The sequence below is a fragment of the Barbus barbus genome, assembly GCF_936440315.1.
Source record: "Barbus barbus genome assembly, chromosome: 43".
NCBI lineage: Eukaryota > Metazoa > Chordata > Actinopteri > Cypriniformes > Cyprinidae > Barbus > Barbus barbus.
Window position 1 is genome coordinate 5,269,492 of NC_136721.1, and position 15,236 is coordinate 5,284,727.

Below are 15,236 nucleotides of genomic sequence, written 5' to 3' on the forward strand. Positions count from 1 at the left end.
GCAGATAATGGCAATGTAAAGATGAAAGGAATGCACTTATGTGAACAGGATATAAATTACCAGACGTGCTTCCTCTGATCTCCGTTGCTCTGGAGGCTGGACGGCTGATAGTAGAACAGGATGTACTGTAGCTTTGTTTCAGTCTAACATTCACAAGTAATTCCTGTGCCAATGGAACTTTTCCAAACAATCTGCAAAAAACACACTTAAACTAAACCATTAGGTAAGTTTGGTTTAATTTTTTACATGCAAAAATATGGCACCGTATTAACAAAAGACAGATTTGCATAATTCAAATATAATCTTGTAGTTTTCATTTTAGACATGCATGTGCTTTTGGTTGAATATAGCCCTTGTTCATCTCTTACGAGTTCAAAACATATATTCAGTACAATATTTTTGCTACTCCCAGAATTCGACCCATCTCACACTGCATTGCATCCTTATGATCCTATTGCACACTTCCAGAAGGCTATGAATCAGAATAAAATTACTTTTCTAAAAAGAAATGTAAAAAATAAGTTTTACCCAAACAAATGTAAATTCGGTCACTCACCCTCTTGTCATTCCAAACCTATGATTTTTTTTTCTTCTGTGAGACACAAAAGAAGATAGTTTTGAACCCATTTGACTTCTATGCTATGCACAAAAAGAGACATTTTCCAAAATACAGGATTGGAATGAAATGATGGTGAATAAATAATGATCGAATTTTGATTTTGGAGTAAATTAAGCCTTTGAGCTATAACAGATTACACAAAACGTATATTACAAGAATACAAATAAATGAAACCAACTATATTATTTTGTATGCACCAGCTCCACTGTCCCAGCAAACAGTGTATTTAAAAGTTTAATAAGTCGTAAAAGAAAAGAAAAATAATAACAGATTCTCATTCTCAGAACAAGTCACATTCTTATTGCAAAATGCATACATTAGCATAATATAATTCTTTCTTTAAAACAATTCAACAATATGAACAGCTGATTGTAATATTTCATGTAGATCATAATTTTTAAAAAACTAAAAGTCATTTAAGATTTAGTGCAAAATGAATTTAGTGCTAATGCATTGTTGGATAAAGCAAAATTTCCAAGACAGCAACAGAAATGGCTGGAAGCCATCAAGATAGCTTAGAAACAATTTTTCAGTGAACTTTAGCTTAACACTGTATATAATATAAATTGATATTTAAGCTTTTTTCTTTGAAGGATTTCCTGTGGCATTCATCATCCATCTTCTTTGGTTATAGCTCCAATACCCGTTTACATCAATGCTCACAATTATGTCTCTGGGAGAAAGAAGGAAATGAGAGAGACATTTAAGTATATGATAATTTTTGTATAATACTGATTGTATTTGTAAAATAGAATTAAAATACAATCAAAATTATAAATTGTATTTTTAATAATACTGATAGTTTCATGTTTTCAGAGTTGAGTTGGGTGCAACATGTAGGCCGATATCTATTCCCGTGTGTGTGTGTGTGTGTGTGTGTGTATGTACAGAAAGAGAGATGTAGTTTACCTGTCATCAACAGATAAAGGACTATAGCCAGACCCACAACAATGGAAATGATACTAAGCAATAAAGCTAGACGCCCAAGTCTTCTGGCCCCATCATAATCTTTTGCTTGTATCATGGACCGAGCCTGAAGTAGAACAGAAAGAAAATCATGGATAAGTAAGCTTTATAAATGCATATGGTGGCCCCATTATTAAATATTAGGGGCCCCACCAGCCGCCCTAAATAGAAACACTAAGAGTTTGTTTTACTTTGTTTTAGGCTATTTGCTTTCTAATTTATTAGGCTACTAAGTGTGAACTCTAATAGTAATTAAGTTTAATTCTAAAAGTAGGCTAATTAAGTTTAACATCAGTGACACCACTCACCAAATGCGCAAAATAAAGCGCAAACAGGTTTATCGGGACAGCGGGGCAGAAGCAGGAGATCACGGCCACCCACATGAAGCTGCAGGGCTCGCGTTCCGCGGGCGTGGGCGACGACGCGCGGCTGACCTGCAACGGAGAGCAGGGCTCCGAGCCAACGTTAACCACAGTCTGTTCATTCTGTTCCGCTTCGAGACACTTCGCGAGGTGTGAATCCGAATTCGAGTGGTTTAATTCTCTTTTCAGCTCCTTGTCTGAGATGTCAAGAAGTTTCTGAGTATCTCCAAAATCGGTGGACTGCAGCGCGGCTCTCTCGCCCAGGGCATCCGTCGCGCGAGGGGCGTCCGTGTTAATAGCCATCTCTTACAGAATAAATCCCTTTGAGTAAGAACAACATCAAATATACACTCTTATGAAGTTATCTCGATCAGCGTAAAATCTTGAATTTAATCCATTTGCACAGAGATATTCGTACACCTATTGGACATCCATCTACTTCATCAACATTTAGCCTACCACCCTCGTCTTACATTTGAGATCCGAATCTGGATGCTTTGCGTAAATCAGTCAGTTTGCATTGGGCACGATTTAAGGGCGCCTTAACGGCGGCATCTGATTGGTGGACTCTAAACGCACGCATCTTTTATCCGTGGATCTAGACGCTTTAATTCAGTCGTTTCTGTGCAAATCGGATTCTAATCTCAGTCACGAATGACTCCCCGTGAGATTATATGATGCTTTTTACTGACCTGGTTAATATTTTTCTTGCATGCTGTATTACACTAATTTCAGTCATATAGGCTAATTCTCCAAAATATAGTTCATGATTTTGAAAAATAAAAATAAAAAAATATCCGGCAGGAAAGGTTTTGTAGACTAGGCTATAGGTTCCCTCAGTTTTAATTTTGGTTACAAAAAAACCACCGGCTGGGTAGATTTCTTAACAATTGTAATCTGTTACTGATTCAAAATTACACACAAGAATGTAGCCTAATTATAACGTAATCTAAAATAATAATCAGAATACTTTTTGATTACTTTTAGGTTGCTTTTTACCCAGCTCGTTTATGACTAGATTTAAATATCTAGTACCAAATTTATATAAAAATACAAAGAGAAGGAATATTCCATTTGTTGTTATTAACAACATGATAATTAAACATTACGTCAAGGTTTCCTAAACAGGGGTTTGTACAGGGACTGCAGGGGGTATGTGAATTTAAAGAAAAGCAAATAAATAAATCATAAATATGTACAACTAAAATAAATCATTTTAAAATGACAATCAAAATAAAAGACTCACTATATATATATATATATATATATATATATATATATATATATATATATATATATATATATATATATATATATATATATATACACACACACTCACCTAAAGGATTATTAGGAACACCATACTAATACTGTGTTTGACCCCCTTTCGCCTTCAGAACTGCCTTAATTCTACGTGGCATTGATTCAACAAGGTGCTGAAAGCATTGTTTAGAAATGTTGGCCCATATTGATAGGATAGCATCTTGCAGTTGATGGAGATTTGTGGGATGCACATCCAGGGCACGACGCTCCCGTTCCACCACATCCCAAAGATGCTCTATTGGGTTGAGATCTGGTGACTGTGGGGGCCATTTTAGTACAGTGAACTCATTGTCATGTTCAAGAAACCAATTTGAAATGATTCAAGCTTTGTGACATGGTGCATTATCCTGCTGGAAGTAGCCATCAGAGGATGGGTACATGGTGGTCATAAAGGGATGGACATGGTCAGAAACAATGCTCAGGTAGGCCGTGGCATTTAAACGATGCTCAATTGGCACTAAGGGGCCTAAAGTGTGCCAAGAAAACATCCCCCACACCATTACACCACCACCACCAGCCTGCACAGTGGTAACAAGGCATGATGGATTCATGTTCTCATTCTGTTTACGCCAAATTCTGACTCTACCATCTGAATGTCTCAACAGAAATCGAGACTCATCAGACCAGGCAACATTTTTCCAGTCTTCAACCGTCCAATTTTGGTGAGCTCGTGCAAATTGTAGCCTCTTTTTCCTATTTGTAGTGGAGATGAGTGGTACCCGGTGGGGTCTTCTGCTGTTGTAGCCCATCCGCCTCAAGGTTGTGCGTGTTGTGGCTTCACAAATGCTTTGCTGCATACCTCGGTTGTAACGAGTGGTTATTTCAGTCAAAGTTGCTCTTCTATCAGCTTGAATCAGTCGGCCCATTCTCCTCTGACCTCTAGCATCAACAAGGCATTTTCGCCCACAGGACTGCCGCATACTGGATGTTTTTCCCTTTTCACACCATTCTTTGAAAACCCTAGAAATGGTTGTGCGTGAAAATCCCAGTAACTGAGCAGATTGTGAAATACTCAGACCGGCCCGTCTGGCACCAACAACCATGCCACGCTCAAAATTGCTTAAATCACCTTTCTTTCCCATTCTGACATTCAGTTTGGAGTTCAGGAGATTGTCTTGACCAGGACCACACCCCTAAATGCATTGAAGCAACTGCCATGTGATTGGTTGATTAGATAATTGCATTAATGAGAAATTGAACAGGTGTTCCTAATAATCCTTTAGGTGAGTGTATATATATATATATATATATAGTTTGCCTGCGTGTCATGTGACCATTAACCAGTGTTGGAGCTGTAAAAATGCAAATGTGTTACTTATTTCCTTAAAATCTCAGGGGGAACAAGCAATTATGTGAAAGAGAAACTGTTTGGGAATCCCTGCATTACATCAAGCAACATAAATTTGTGAATTTTAATATGTTTGAAACACAAAGACATAATACAAATTAACCCACTGAGCGATAATTCAAATAAACTTAAATGTGTTCATCAGTAGTTGATGCAATGTTGAAATATTGAGAAAACCCTTCTTAAAAGTGAAATGAGTTTTGTAAATCCAGTTGTCAAATTCTGTGTGGCATTTCAATTTTCTGTGTATAGCCACCTAACTAATGACCGGTCTTTGTGTGAATGTACAAAACATTGGAAGTCATTCTGAATGTAGTCTATATAAGGAGTCTCTTTAAGAAAAAAAAAAAAGATTTAAAAGATGAAAGATTAGGGGGAATTATGAATAATTTATTGATACTGTGGAAATAATATGTAATACTATATCACGTAATCAATAATTAAATAGTATAGTTTGATTACAAGTAGGGGAGAGCAGGGTGAGTTGAGCCCATTTTTATTGTGTTTGAATTGAGACCATGCCAGCAATGGGTCCAATTTAGATATGTACATAAATGTCAGGATGTGGTGCATCCTTGGGAACAATCACTTTGGGCCTAAGATAAACTGCTTTCAAAAATCCAGTATGGTTTTCCAAAAACAAAGTTTTGTCTGTAATTTTGTCAGATTTGTCTGTAATTGTTCATCCACAATAGAAAAAAGCTGTTTATTGAACATAAATGTAGTTACCAAGTATTCCATGGGCCTCTCTCCATCACAGGGTGAGTAAAATGGTTAAATCTTCAAATGTGTGATCATATCACCAATTTTATTTACTGTTGTCTAGAAACAAGGGGTGGTTCAACTTCCCCACATTCTCAAATCACCCCGTTCTCCTCTATTTTCAAATGTAATTTAATATTACAAATACTAAATTTTTAAACCCGATTACATAATCCAGATTAGCCTACTGTACATGGAATCAGTTACTATCCAGAACATTCCTAGAATGCTTTGGTTCCTCCAAAATTATCCATATTTGGAATAACCTTATGGGACGTTGTGCATTTGCTGGGTGATATGTAAAAACAAAAAAAATATATAATTTTTGTTTTAGATTATTTTTTAGACTAATAGACTAATTTATTTTTTTCCTCTCAGTCCATTCTCTTACCAAAATTATTCAAATATATCATTGGACACAAAGTTATCGTCACTTGTATAAGAGTGAAAAAACATGGAAAGGGTGGAAAACGTCCGAGTAAATTTCTCTGCTTGATAAACAGGCAGTAGATCTAACTCAGCTAGCCTTACTGTCCAACTGACCATTGACGCCCTCTATCGGTCATATTTTACATAACACTTAAAACGGTGTAAAATAATAGTTCAGGCGTATAAATATTTTAATTAATTCATCTCTAACATTTGACAGCAGCTATTGCAAAGGCATTTAGAAAGTATTTGATATACATCTAAGAAAATTCCAAGACAAAAATGTAAAAATATTTTTACATTTTCCTAAAAATATATATATTTTTACATTTAAGATATTTTCTACTTCAATAATAAAAAAGTGAATTTTAAAATATCAAAGATCTCTGACAGAGATGATCCAGAATCAGTAAGATCCACAGCCCTCTCAGATGAAAATGGTGCATGCTGGGTAGAGCGGACCACAACAGTTCTTCAGCTGGCAGCTTTAGCGTCAGGACAGGGTCATAAAGTTTGCCAGAGAAGAACTGCGGTAGGTCAGCCAGTATTCACTCATCAGCCTTCACCTCAATCCTAGAAGATAAAAACAAGACAGTCGATTATTTCTCAAAAATAACACAAGATATGTTCCACAACCACAAGTTTGTTCTCCCTGTTATTACAAAACCATTATTGATTCTGCCATTTCCACAGAGTACCATCAAAATACAAATATGACAATTAATTTAAACTAAAACATACAGGGCTGAACAACAAGGATGGCCTCCTGTCCCAGAGTCTGTGTGAGTGTTTCAGACTGCTTCTCTGTCATTTGCCCAGTTGGCAATCTCTTATATTTTTTAATCAAGTACATGAATTTTATGCTTTGCACATTTAAAAATGTGATGTTCTGAGACATTTTGTGGCAAATTCTGCTTGTCAAGTTGAATTTATGAAATTAAGTTTCTGTTTAATCATAACTATAATTTCAAGTTTATGTAAGAAATGTATATTTGATTAAAGTGTAAAATAAAAATGATACATTTAATCAATTTAAATTTATGTAAAAATTAAATCATTTTTCATCATTTTTTTTTCTTTAATGTTATGGACTGATTGTAAAGCTTATGGAAGTTAAAATGTATCAATTTCATCTCAAGTAACAAAGGAATAGGAAAAGACATTGCTTTGAAGAAAAAATATTTCTTTATCATTTCTTCCTTACGACATTATTTCAGATAAATAAGACTAGTTGTTTTCAATATCTTTTACACTGTTTCAAAAGGACATAAAATCTGTAATTCATGTAAAAAAAAAAAAAAAAAAAAAAAAAACAAGACCATGAATGTATATCTGTATAATTTTTTGCACATTCACAAAAAAAAAAATTTGAACAATTTGCCGATCATGATGTTTGAGTTTCACAAATAAGGCCCAAGAATGCCAGTCATTCCTCAGATCCCAACAAGACATGCTGAAATAAACTTCTTGCTTACAAGTGCGTTTTGAAAAAGTAGTCTCAAAACATCTGAATCATGCTAACTCTATGACACAGACTCAGGTTGCTCGCACTTTCCGTCTCGTTTCCCTCCCCGTGCTGCGTTTGGTAATCATCTATCATTCTTTCTCAGTACTCCGTGCCCCTCGTTCATTCCACCCTCCCCCATCCAGCAAGCCGGCGCAGACACGCAGACATGAATCAGCAGGCATTGGGGGTGGAGGCCAGGGGACAAGGTAAGGCCTTGAGAGCACAATTCAGACATAATGTCATCTATGATGCATAGAACAATCACAAACACAATAAACAGAAAATTATGTGACTCAAATGTTTCATTCTCTCATGGGAAGCTTAAAGCCAATAATTCACCAAAATACAATAATTACAGTTCTGCCATGTACTTTGAGGCTTTTCTGCTCCTTGTCCCTATCCACTACTTCGTTTCAATCAGAGCAGCTTGAACAACTTTCGAAATGTTTCCCTTTTGTGTTTCGCAGACGTAGGTAGGTCATATTGGGTGTATAAACAACACAAATTTAAACTTAACTATTAAAAGTGGTAACATTTTAAAAGTCCCAGACTCACTGAATAAAATGTGCCTGTGGTGACAGTTCTGCAGAATGATATTTTGTTGCTTCTTGCAAGTTCACTTTCAAAGTAAAATGTCCAGAGAAACTGATGAATGTGAACCGGGCAATGTTTTATTATGCTGGCAGTTGCATCACAGCAGTTTGGAAATTAAATGTTGGGTGAATGGTGGTAAAAAGTTAATCGCATTTTAGAATAACGTATTAGCGACACTAAATGTAACTGATAGCGTTACTAAATGCAAGTGTGAGAGAAACGTTCACTTGCTGAAGCAACCAGGCCATCTTTTATTTCTGTGTTTCTCGTACCAGAGGGCTTCACATCACTAATGTAATGTTGTACCAGGCGAGCTACCGAGCAAGTTTACAACTTCAGAAAAATCATACATATGGAGCTGGTTATGTTATGAGGACAACAAAATGTATTAGTATACAAACCATACACTACGATAAGAGTGTTTTGAGTTCATAACAGTAGTGTGCAAGGAAAAAAATATTAACTGACAATTTTTCATTGTAATAATTTGTGCGAACAGAGGTAAAAGTTGGTGTTTTACTGCCTCTACTGTTCAATTCAATCGAAGAAAAAGCAGCGAATTGTATGTATAGCTACATTTTTTTTTAAATATTGATAGAGGCATGTTTTTCCAATGAGCATGTTACAAAATTCATGATTTCTGATTGATAAAAAAAAGGCGTCAATGATATCACATAAGGGTTGAATTTGTGGACTTGTGTATATTCTTTATAATATCACCAATAAATTATTATTTATGTGTTAATTAGTGCTTTAGTCATTATATAGCATTTATTCTACTTCAAAACTTTGGACTCACTATATCACGTGCTATACAAAATCACCCAAATTAAATAAATGGATGTTCATTTTCTGGGGTGTCGCAGCAGTGCAAGCAAATTAGCCTGAATTGACAATGTTTGCATATCTGAACACGCTCGTCTCGATCCCCCTCACCAGTCGATCTATTGATCTGGTCTGGGTGTACACAAGCTGCAATGCGTGAACGGAAAAGGGAAACGTTAAGGTCAGCTCGCTATTGCTAATGGCTAACACACTAGCCTACATTGTTAGCACTAAAAAAATGTGTCTTATCGTACCAAGACAAGTTTGACCCTTGGTATCTAAAGTGTTTGCACAAGAACAAAATTAAACTGCTCAACTTCAGCCAACATGACCAGTTGGCCTCCATAAGCATAAACCATACAGTTAAACTCTGACTTTGTGCTGATGTCTTTTCTCAGGGCTGACAAAGTGATATCTATGAGCAAACAGGGTGGGAAGATGTCTCCATCGCTCTTTGCCGTTTAAGGGCGAGAAAAGAAAAAAAAAAACATTGTATTGCAAAGCCTGAGGCTGAATCAGATGTGACCGAGTACTGACTTGCCATGGATTCTGCAGGGAGGGCCATTTTAATGCACTAGCATCAATACAGAAATATGCCATTTTGTATTTAAAAACATACTTGATTAGTTTTTTTTTCTTGCCAGCATCATGATAATTATTACTGAAGGAAGTGCGGTGCACACATACCTCACCATTGACATCATCTATAAAAAGAAATGTGGTTTTGTTATTTATAAAACACATTTGCTTTTTATTACAGCTGGTTGATTTTAAGCAATGCAACCCACCTTCCAGATCCACAACAGGGTAAAGTGCAGTCCGAATTTAGAAATGGACTCCTCAAACATGAGGAAGGATGTCAGCTTCCGGTCTCTTAAAGGCTGTAACTGCAGTACTTCGGTTTGAACACCAATTCAGAAGAACTGTCTATTTTTGGATGCCTGGTTGAAAAGTGTTGACCAAAAACTAAGCTAGCTGGAATCAAACCAATGATACAGATATAGAATGTCACAAGGAGCATCTTTTCAAGGATGTTTGCTGATAGGCATTGTCTTAGTGTCACAAAGTGATGTCTTTAGAAAATACTCGGAGCATTTGAGGCCTGCTCTTCACAGACAACCTACATGTAGAATATAGTTTAAACAGCACATTGTTCTTATAGAGATTTTATTCAACAATCATGAAAATAAACCATGCCAGTATATTCAGTGGCATTTAAGGGTTTTTACAGTAACATAGTATCATGACACAGGGGAAAAACCTGCAAGTAAATCATATTCAACTAAATATATATTTTTTTACATATTAAATTACGTAAAACAGCACATACATGAAATAGCTGAAATATCAGGGTATATATAACGTTTGCTACGTCACGTCCTAAATCTGTAATATTCCACTATGACCAGCAAAACCGATTATAACGTCACACATCGAGCAAAAACTACAGAGATTTCTTCATCAGAGGTGAATGAATTACATAAGGATGTTCTTACCAAACCAAATCAGGAAACACACTTTAGCAGACACGTTGGCATCTATGCAGCAATAAAAAAGGACTGACGTGATTGCACTAAATAACTATCTTGTGTTTATTCAACATGTCATGGATTAGATTTTTCATGAGAGAACTTTAAATACAGAGATTACACCGAATTGCGTCCTCGAGTAAAGGCTTTGGAAGTTTGGCCGGAATAATGGAATGAAACTTATGTAATGACCTCCGCCCGGTATTCGATGATGGAATGTTCTAATATTATAATCGTTCATTTTATCTCGAATATAACGCGTGTTCGTTCCTCTGAAGAATCTAATATTTTTCCGCCCCACCGAAGTGAACTGCCTCGCCTTCCCCCGGAGCTAATAAAGCCGTTCTATCTAAAACCCGACAGAAGCAGACCGTGGATTAGATCGACTACGAAGCTGGTTAATGTCTGAAAAGTTGACTAACATAAACGCTCACCTGCTAAAGTGATTCCTCCGTTCTCGGCTCATGTTCACCGGCGTCTGCGATCAGCTGGAGAAGGGAGTGACGCGATTAGGAACAGCTGGATCTGCGACGTCAAGGGTTCGCTATGACGACTGTCTTCCGTAGATTATGAATGACTTCCACTTCAGCCAACGACTCCCAAGAAAGGGGGCGGGACAAAAGGGTTCCAACCAATTAAAATGTTCCCTGCTCAGGGACGATCCGTTTCCAGCCAATCATCTGGACGTGTGAAAGTTTACTGACCATCCCCCAAAGTTCTTTTAATTTAAGTATCGCTTTTTATTTTTATTTATTTTTTTCATTTATATGTTTACTATTGAAATGTTGCTGTATATGCATTTGTCAATTTTATTAAATTTCTGTATTTTCTTAAATGTGTGTGTATAGAGTATTTACAGAGTGTTAACTTTGAGTTTTAGTTACTTCTTCTTATTTTTAAGTCGCTTTGGATAAAAGCGTCTGGTAAATTACTAAAAGTAAAGTAAAGTAATTTCAATCAAATAATAATTTCAACATGCCAGGTGTATATACACAATAAAACATTCATTATAAAGGTATGAAAAAAGCCCACGTGCTGTTATAAACAGATATTGGTCTCAAAAAGCACACATGCAGGGTCTGTAATATAAAATGTCAGTGAAAATGTAACCTTTACTGCTGTTGCTAAGTTTGGCTGCACAGCACCATGTTCTTCTCTTTAACTGATGGCCTTGTTCTAAATATAGGGTCAGTGTCTGAGCCAAAAACAGGTCGTATGATCACGTTTGAGTAGAATTTGTACTTCTTGTTAAAGGCTAACTCTAGGTTCTGTACAAATCTAATATAATTTTGTTTACAGCTGAATAAAATGGGTGATCAAATGATCTAGGTTACTGTTATTGCATTGCAAGTAGCAAATATCTCTACTTATCTCAGATATTATGTATGTGTGAACGTCAGACTGCAGGAGGAGTTCTGTTTCCATGGTGATGCGTCATCACGCTCAAACGACCTTCACGCTGGTAGAACGCTGAGTTTTGCGCGCTACCAACTAACCTTAGCGATTTAAGGATAGTTAGTTTATATTATAAATGTTAAAATTGAATGTGTTGAAGTATGGCATCGTTTAGAGACAGACGGATTAAAGGCGTTTCTCAGACAACAAACATGCGCCAGGAGATTTCACCTAAAAAAGAGTTTCACGTGCCTCCTTTGACTGCCACAATGAAAGAGAGCAAAAAGAAAAGGAAAGACACAATAAAAGAGAAAAAGAAATCGAGGAATGGAATCAACCAGTCAAAGGATTCAGGTGAGTTTTTGAACGCTTTACGTGGTTACTAGTGGCAAAAATAAATACATTGATAAATTAATATTATAATATAATAAATAAAAATGTAGCTGTTGGGAGAAAAAAAGGCTTAAATAGTCAAAAAATAAAATTTACTCACCCTCATATCTTTCCAAACCTATGACTTTCTTTATACTGTGGCAGGTATTCTGAGAAATGCCTCAATTTTGTTGAAAAAAAAAAATCTGCCAATGGGAAAAAAGCAAAATAGGCCTACATTAACATTTTATGTTAACATTAAATACTTAACATTATCTGAAAAGTCTAAATATTGTTTGTAGTTAAAAATAATTTTATTAATTTGCAATTTAGATAATTTATGGTAAAACAAGGCATGGTTCATTAGGAATAAACATCAAATAAATAACATTAATGAAACGTTTATTTCCAAAGTCTGTCTTTAACAGTATTTTACTTTTGTGTTGATTGATAGCTGCCTCCTTCGGTACCTTATAGTGCAGTAGCTGACCAGTGGGTTGCTGGAATTGTTTCAGAAGCACTCTGATATATTTGAAACCTTCTATAGTTTCTCTGTTCTGGGTGATTAACTCGTAATCCATTTACCCATCTGATCTTCCTCTAGAGAAACTGCAGATAGAACAGTGGACCAACAGTGAGATGAGTGATGCTCTGAGCAAAGGTCAGGCCAAAGCCAAAGAACATAAGAGCAGCAAATCCAAACATCCCAAGGGTGTATCAGAAGTGGTTCCAACAGAGGAGGACAAATCTGATTTGACTGATCTTGAACAGGACAGCTTGAGGTGGGAAGGAGCTCTTGAAGACCCCACTGCAGAGGCCCAACGATTGGAGGTCTACAGAGCCAACCGCCGTAAACGTTATATGGCATCAAGACAGGCTTTTCTACAAAACATTCAGACTGGTTTAAGCATAGACTCAAACTCTTCAAAACTAAATACACGAAACAAGCCTGGAGTTTTAACATGAACTTATATCATGAAATCTTATAATCAGTCATCTGTCATGTGCAGAGGTGTGTGGTGTTATTAACATAACTGTACTGGGAAAGTTATGTTAGACCTGAATGTGCAATATAATTTCTCTCGTATGTGGATACTCTCACATGGAGGCTTACTGTGAAGCATAGCAACATTTTGTGCTTATACATTGATCCCTGGTTTTGTTACCCCCATTTGTTATTCTGTTCATCCATTTGAGCCTCTACTGAATCTATTTAGCATTGTTTTCATCTATTACTTCAATAATCATGTTTGATTTTTTTATCAAGGACTTCAAGAATTTGCCTTTTGTTTGTTTACGTAGGTATAGTTCACTGTAATTGAATTTATGGCTTCAAAATATGCACATACTAATTTAAAAAAGCACATTGAAAAGTGCTATATATTTTTTCACAAGCTTAGATATGACATCAATGTACATTGCTTAAATAATTAAATTATTAAACTAATCATGTATAATACAAAATATTTAAATAATATTATTGCATACACACAAACACACATTTACAAATTATACATTTATACACATAACTTTCAAAAAATACCTTTTGTGTTCAAATAAATTAATACTTTTATTCAGGATGCATTAAACTGTTTAAAAGTGAGCAAATATGTTTATAATGTATTATTTCATAAAATGCTGTTCTTTTGAAAGTTCTATTAATCACAGAATAAAAAAAAACACTCTACATAAATAGAACTGTTTTCAACCTACTTAAGAATGAAATAATATTAAGAAGTGTTTCTTCAGCACCAAATCGGCATAGAATGATTTCTGAAGGATCTGAGGAATAAATTCAATTTTAAAATAAAAAGTTTAAAAGTTGTTTTAAATAGTAATAATATTACAAAATGTTACCGTTTAAGAGACTTCTTTCAAAAACATTTTTAAAAATCTTAGCGACCCCAAACTTATATATTCACGTTCTCTTATATAAAACAAATTTAAATCATTAATGTTGATATGAATTCATGCAAAAAGTCCAAACCAGTAAAACATGATTTATTGCTTTGATTTAAAGGTTACAGATATGAGTAAGACAAAGATGTGCTATATTTTTAAACTGAGTAAAAAACAAGATATGAACCATGAATGAGTAACAGTGACTAAAACTGCCCAACCAGTGCAAATTATACACTTGCTCTGCAGCCTGGTTTGTGACGGTCTTCTTCCTGTTATAATGGTGCCTCATGTGTACATTCCTTACTATGCTGTATCAAAACTGTGATGTATAACATTATAAACTGAAACTGTAAAATACGGTTGCCAACCTGATTTCACTTTTTGTAGTGTGTAAGTAAACTGGACCTATTAAAGGGCTCATCCATTTGCATGTCATTAATAATGCATCAGTACTGCAACATGCTTCCTGATAGAAAAAATGGACCAACATGGAAGTCATCACATTAAAATTGCTTATCAGCAATATCAGTCTGTACAGAATGTCAAGTCATACCAAAACTATTCCTCACTTCCTTTTCTACTTTCTATATAGAGTGCATTTTGCATCTTAATAATAGCATTAAAATGTGTTGTTGTTGTTTTTAATAAAAACTTGCAGTCCACCTAACTAATTAAGTGATTGTGGAAAATGTTAGATAATGTTAGATAGACTTTAACAATCTAGTAACAATCTTTTCGATTCTCTGCTACATAGCTTCTTAAGGTCTAAGCTCTATTTCATGGCCCACATATCACCTCCAGATTTGGACTGTCGTATATGACCCATATATCTCTGCACAAATTCTTGCTGATAAGAACAGAAGTGAGTTATGAGGATTTGGGATGGAAAACTGGGTTGCGTGGTAGAAGAGAGAGAGAATAAGAGGCGATATAAGAGAGAAGCTCAGCATTTCTTTTGTAATATGGTCTTTTGTAACATGTTTGTCCACCTCTATTATATGCTCCCCCTTTTGTGACCACCGTCACATTCAGCATCCTTTGCACAGTGTTCATCTAATCCTCCTAAGCACTATGATTGGATGTGCACTCAGTGATTGTCTATTTTTCCACTACCCATGCTCCATTTCACAGTTTGATGACCAACAACGCCACCTGGATCTATCAAGCACATAGTATGCCAGAGTGACTGTACGTAATAATTGATTAACTCTATTACATCTACTTTTCCTTCTAAACATTGAGTAAATGAGCTTATACAAACTAGATGATAAATAGGCTATCTTAATAAATAATATAGATTAAA

At 35.5% G+C, this 15,236-nt stretch overlaps 2 protein-coding genes across 2 annotated transcripts; one reads left to right on the forward strand and one right to left on the reverse strand.

Moving 5' to 3' along the window:
* Positions 1-221: 221 nt before the first annotated feature.
* On the reverse strand, positions 222-2,437 carry LOC306862486 (trafficking regulator of GLUT4 1-like). The gene is made up of 3 exons (XM_079405301.1): positions 1,894-2,437; positions 1,529-1,652; positions 222-1,292 (listed from the first exon to the last, which is right to left on the reverse strand). Exons 1-3 carry the CDS (start codon positions 2,248-2,250, stop codon positions 1,285-1,287), a joined length of 489 nt encoding a protein of 162 aa, XP_079261427.1. The 5' UTR covers positions 2,251-2,437; the 3' UTR covers positions 222-1,284.
* Positions 2,438-11,703: 9,266 nt separating this feature from the next.
* LOC306862941 (uncharacterized protein) lies at positions 11,704-13,720 on the forward strand. Its single transcript, XM_079406050.1, has 2 exons — positions 11,704-12,013; positions 12,636-13,720. The coding sequence occupies exons 1-2, from the start codon at positions 11,821-11,823 to the stop codon at positions 12,995-12,997; spliced, it is 555 nt and encodes a 184-aa protein (XP_079262176.1). The 5' UTR covers positions 11,704-11,820; the 3' UTR covers positions 12,998-13,720.
* Positions 13,721-15,236: the final 1,516 nt, after the last annotated feature.

What these genes read in the sequence shown, in the direction of transcription:
- LOC306862486 (XM_079405301.1), bottom strand. Translation starts at nt 2,250, where the DNA reads ATGGCTATTAACACGGACGCCCCTCGCGCGACGGATGCCCTGGGCGAG. An exon ending in CGCTTTATTTTGCGCATTTG is followed by an intron (nt 1,653 to 1,893) that starts GTGAGTGGTGTC and finishes GTTCTACTTCAG; the next exon opens with GCTCGGTCCATGATACAAGC.
- LOC306862941 (XM_079406050.1), top strand. Translation starts at nt 11,821, where the DNA reads ATGGCATCGTTTAGAGACAGACGGATTAAAGGCGTTTCTCAGACAACA. An exon ending in CAACCAGTCAAAGGATTCAG is followed by an intron (nt 12,014 to 12,635) that starts GTGAGTTTTTGA and finishes ATCTTCCTCTAG; the next exon opens with AGAAACTGCAGATAGAACAG.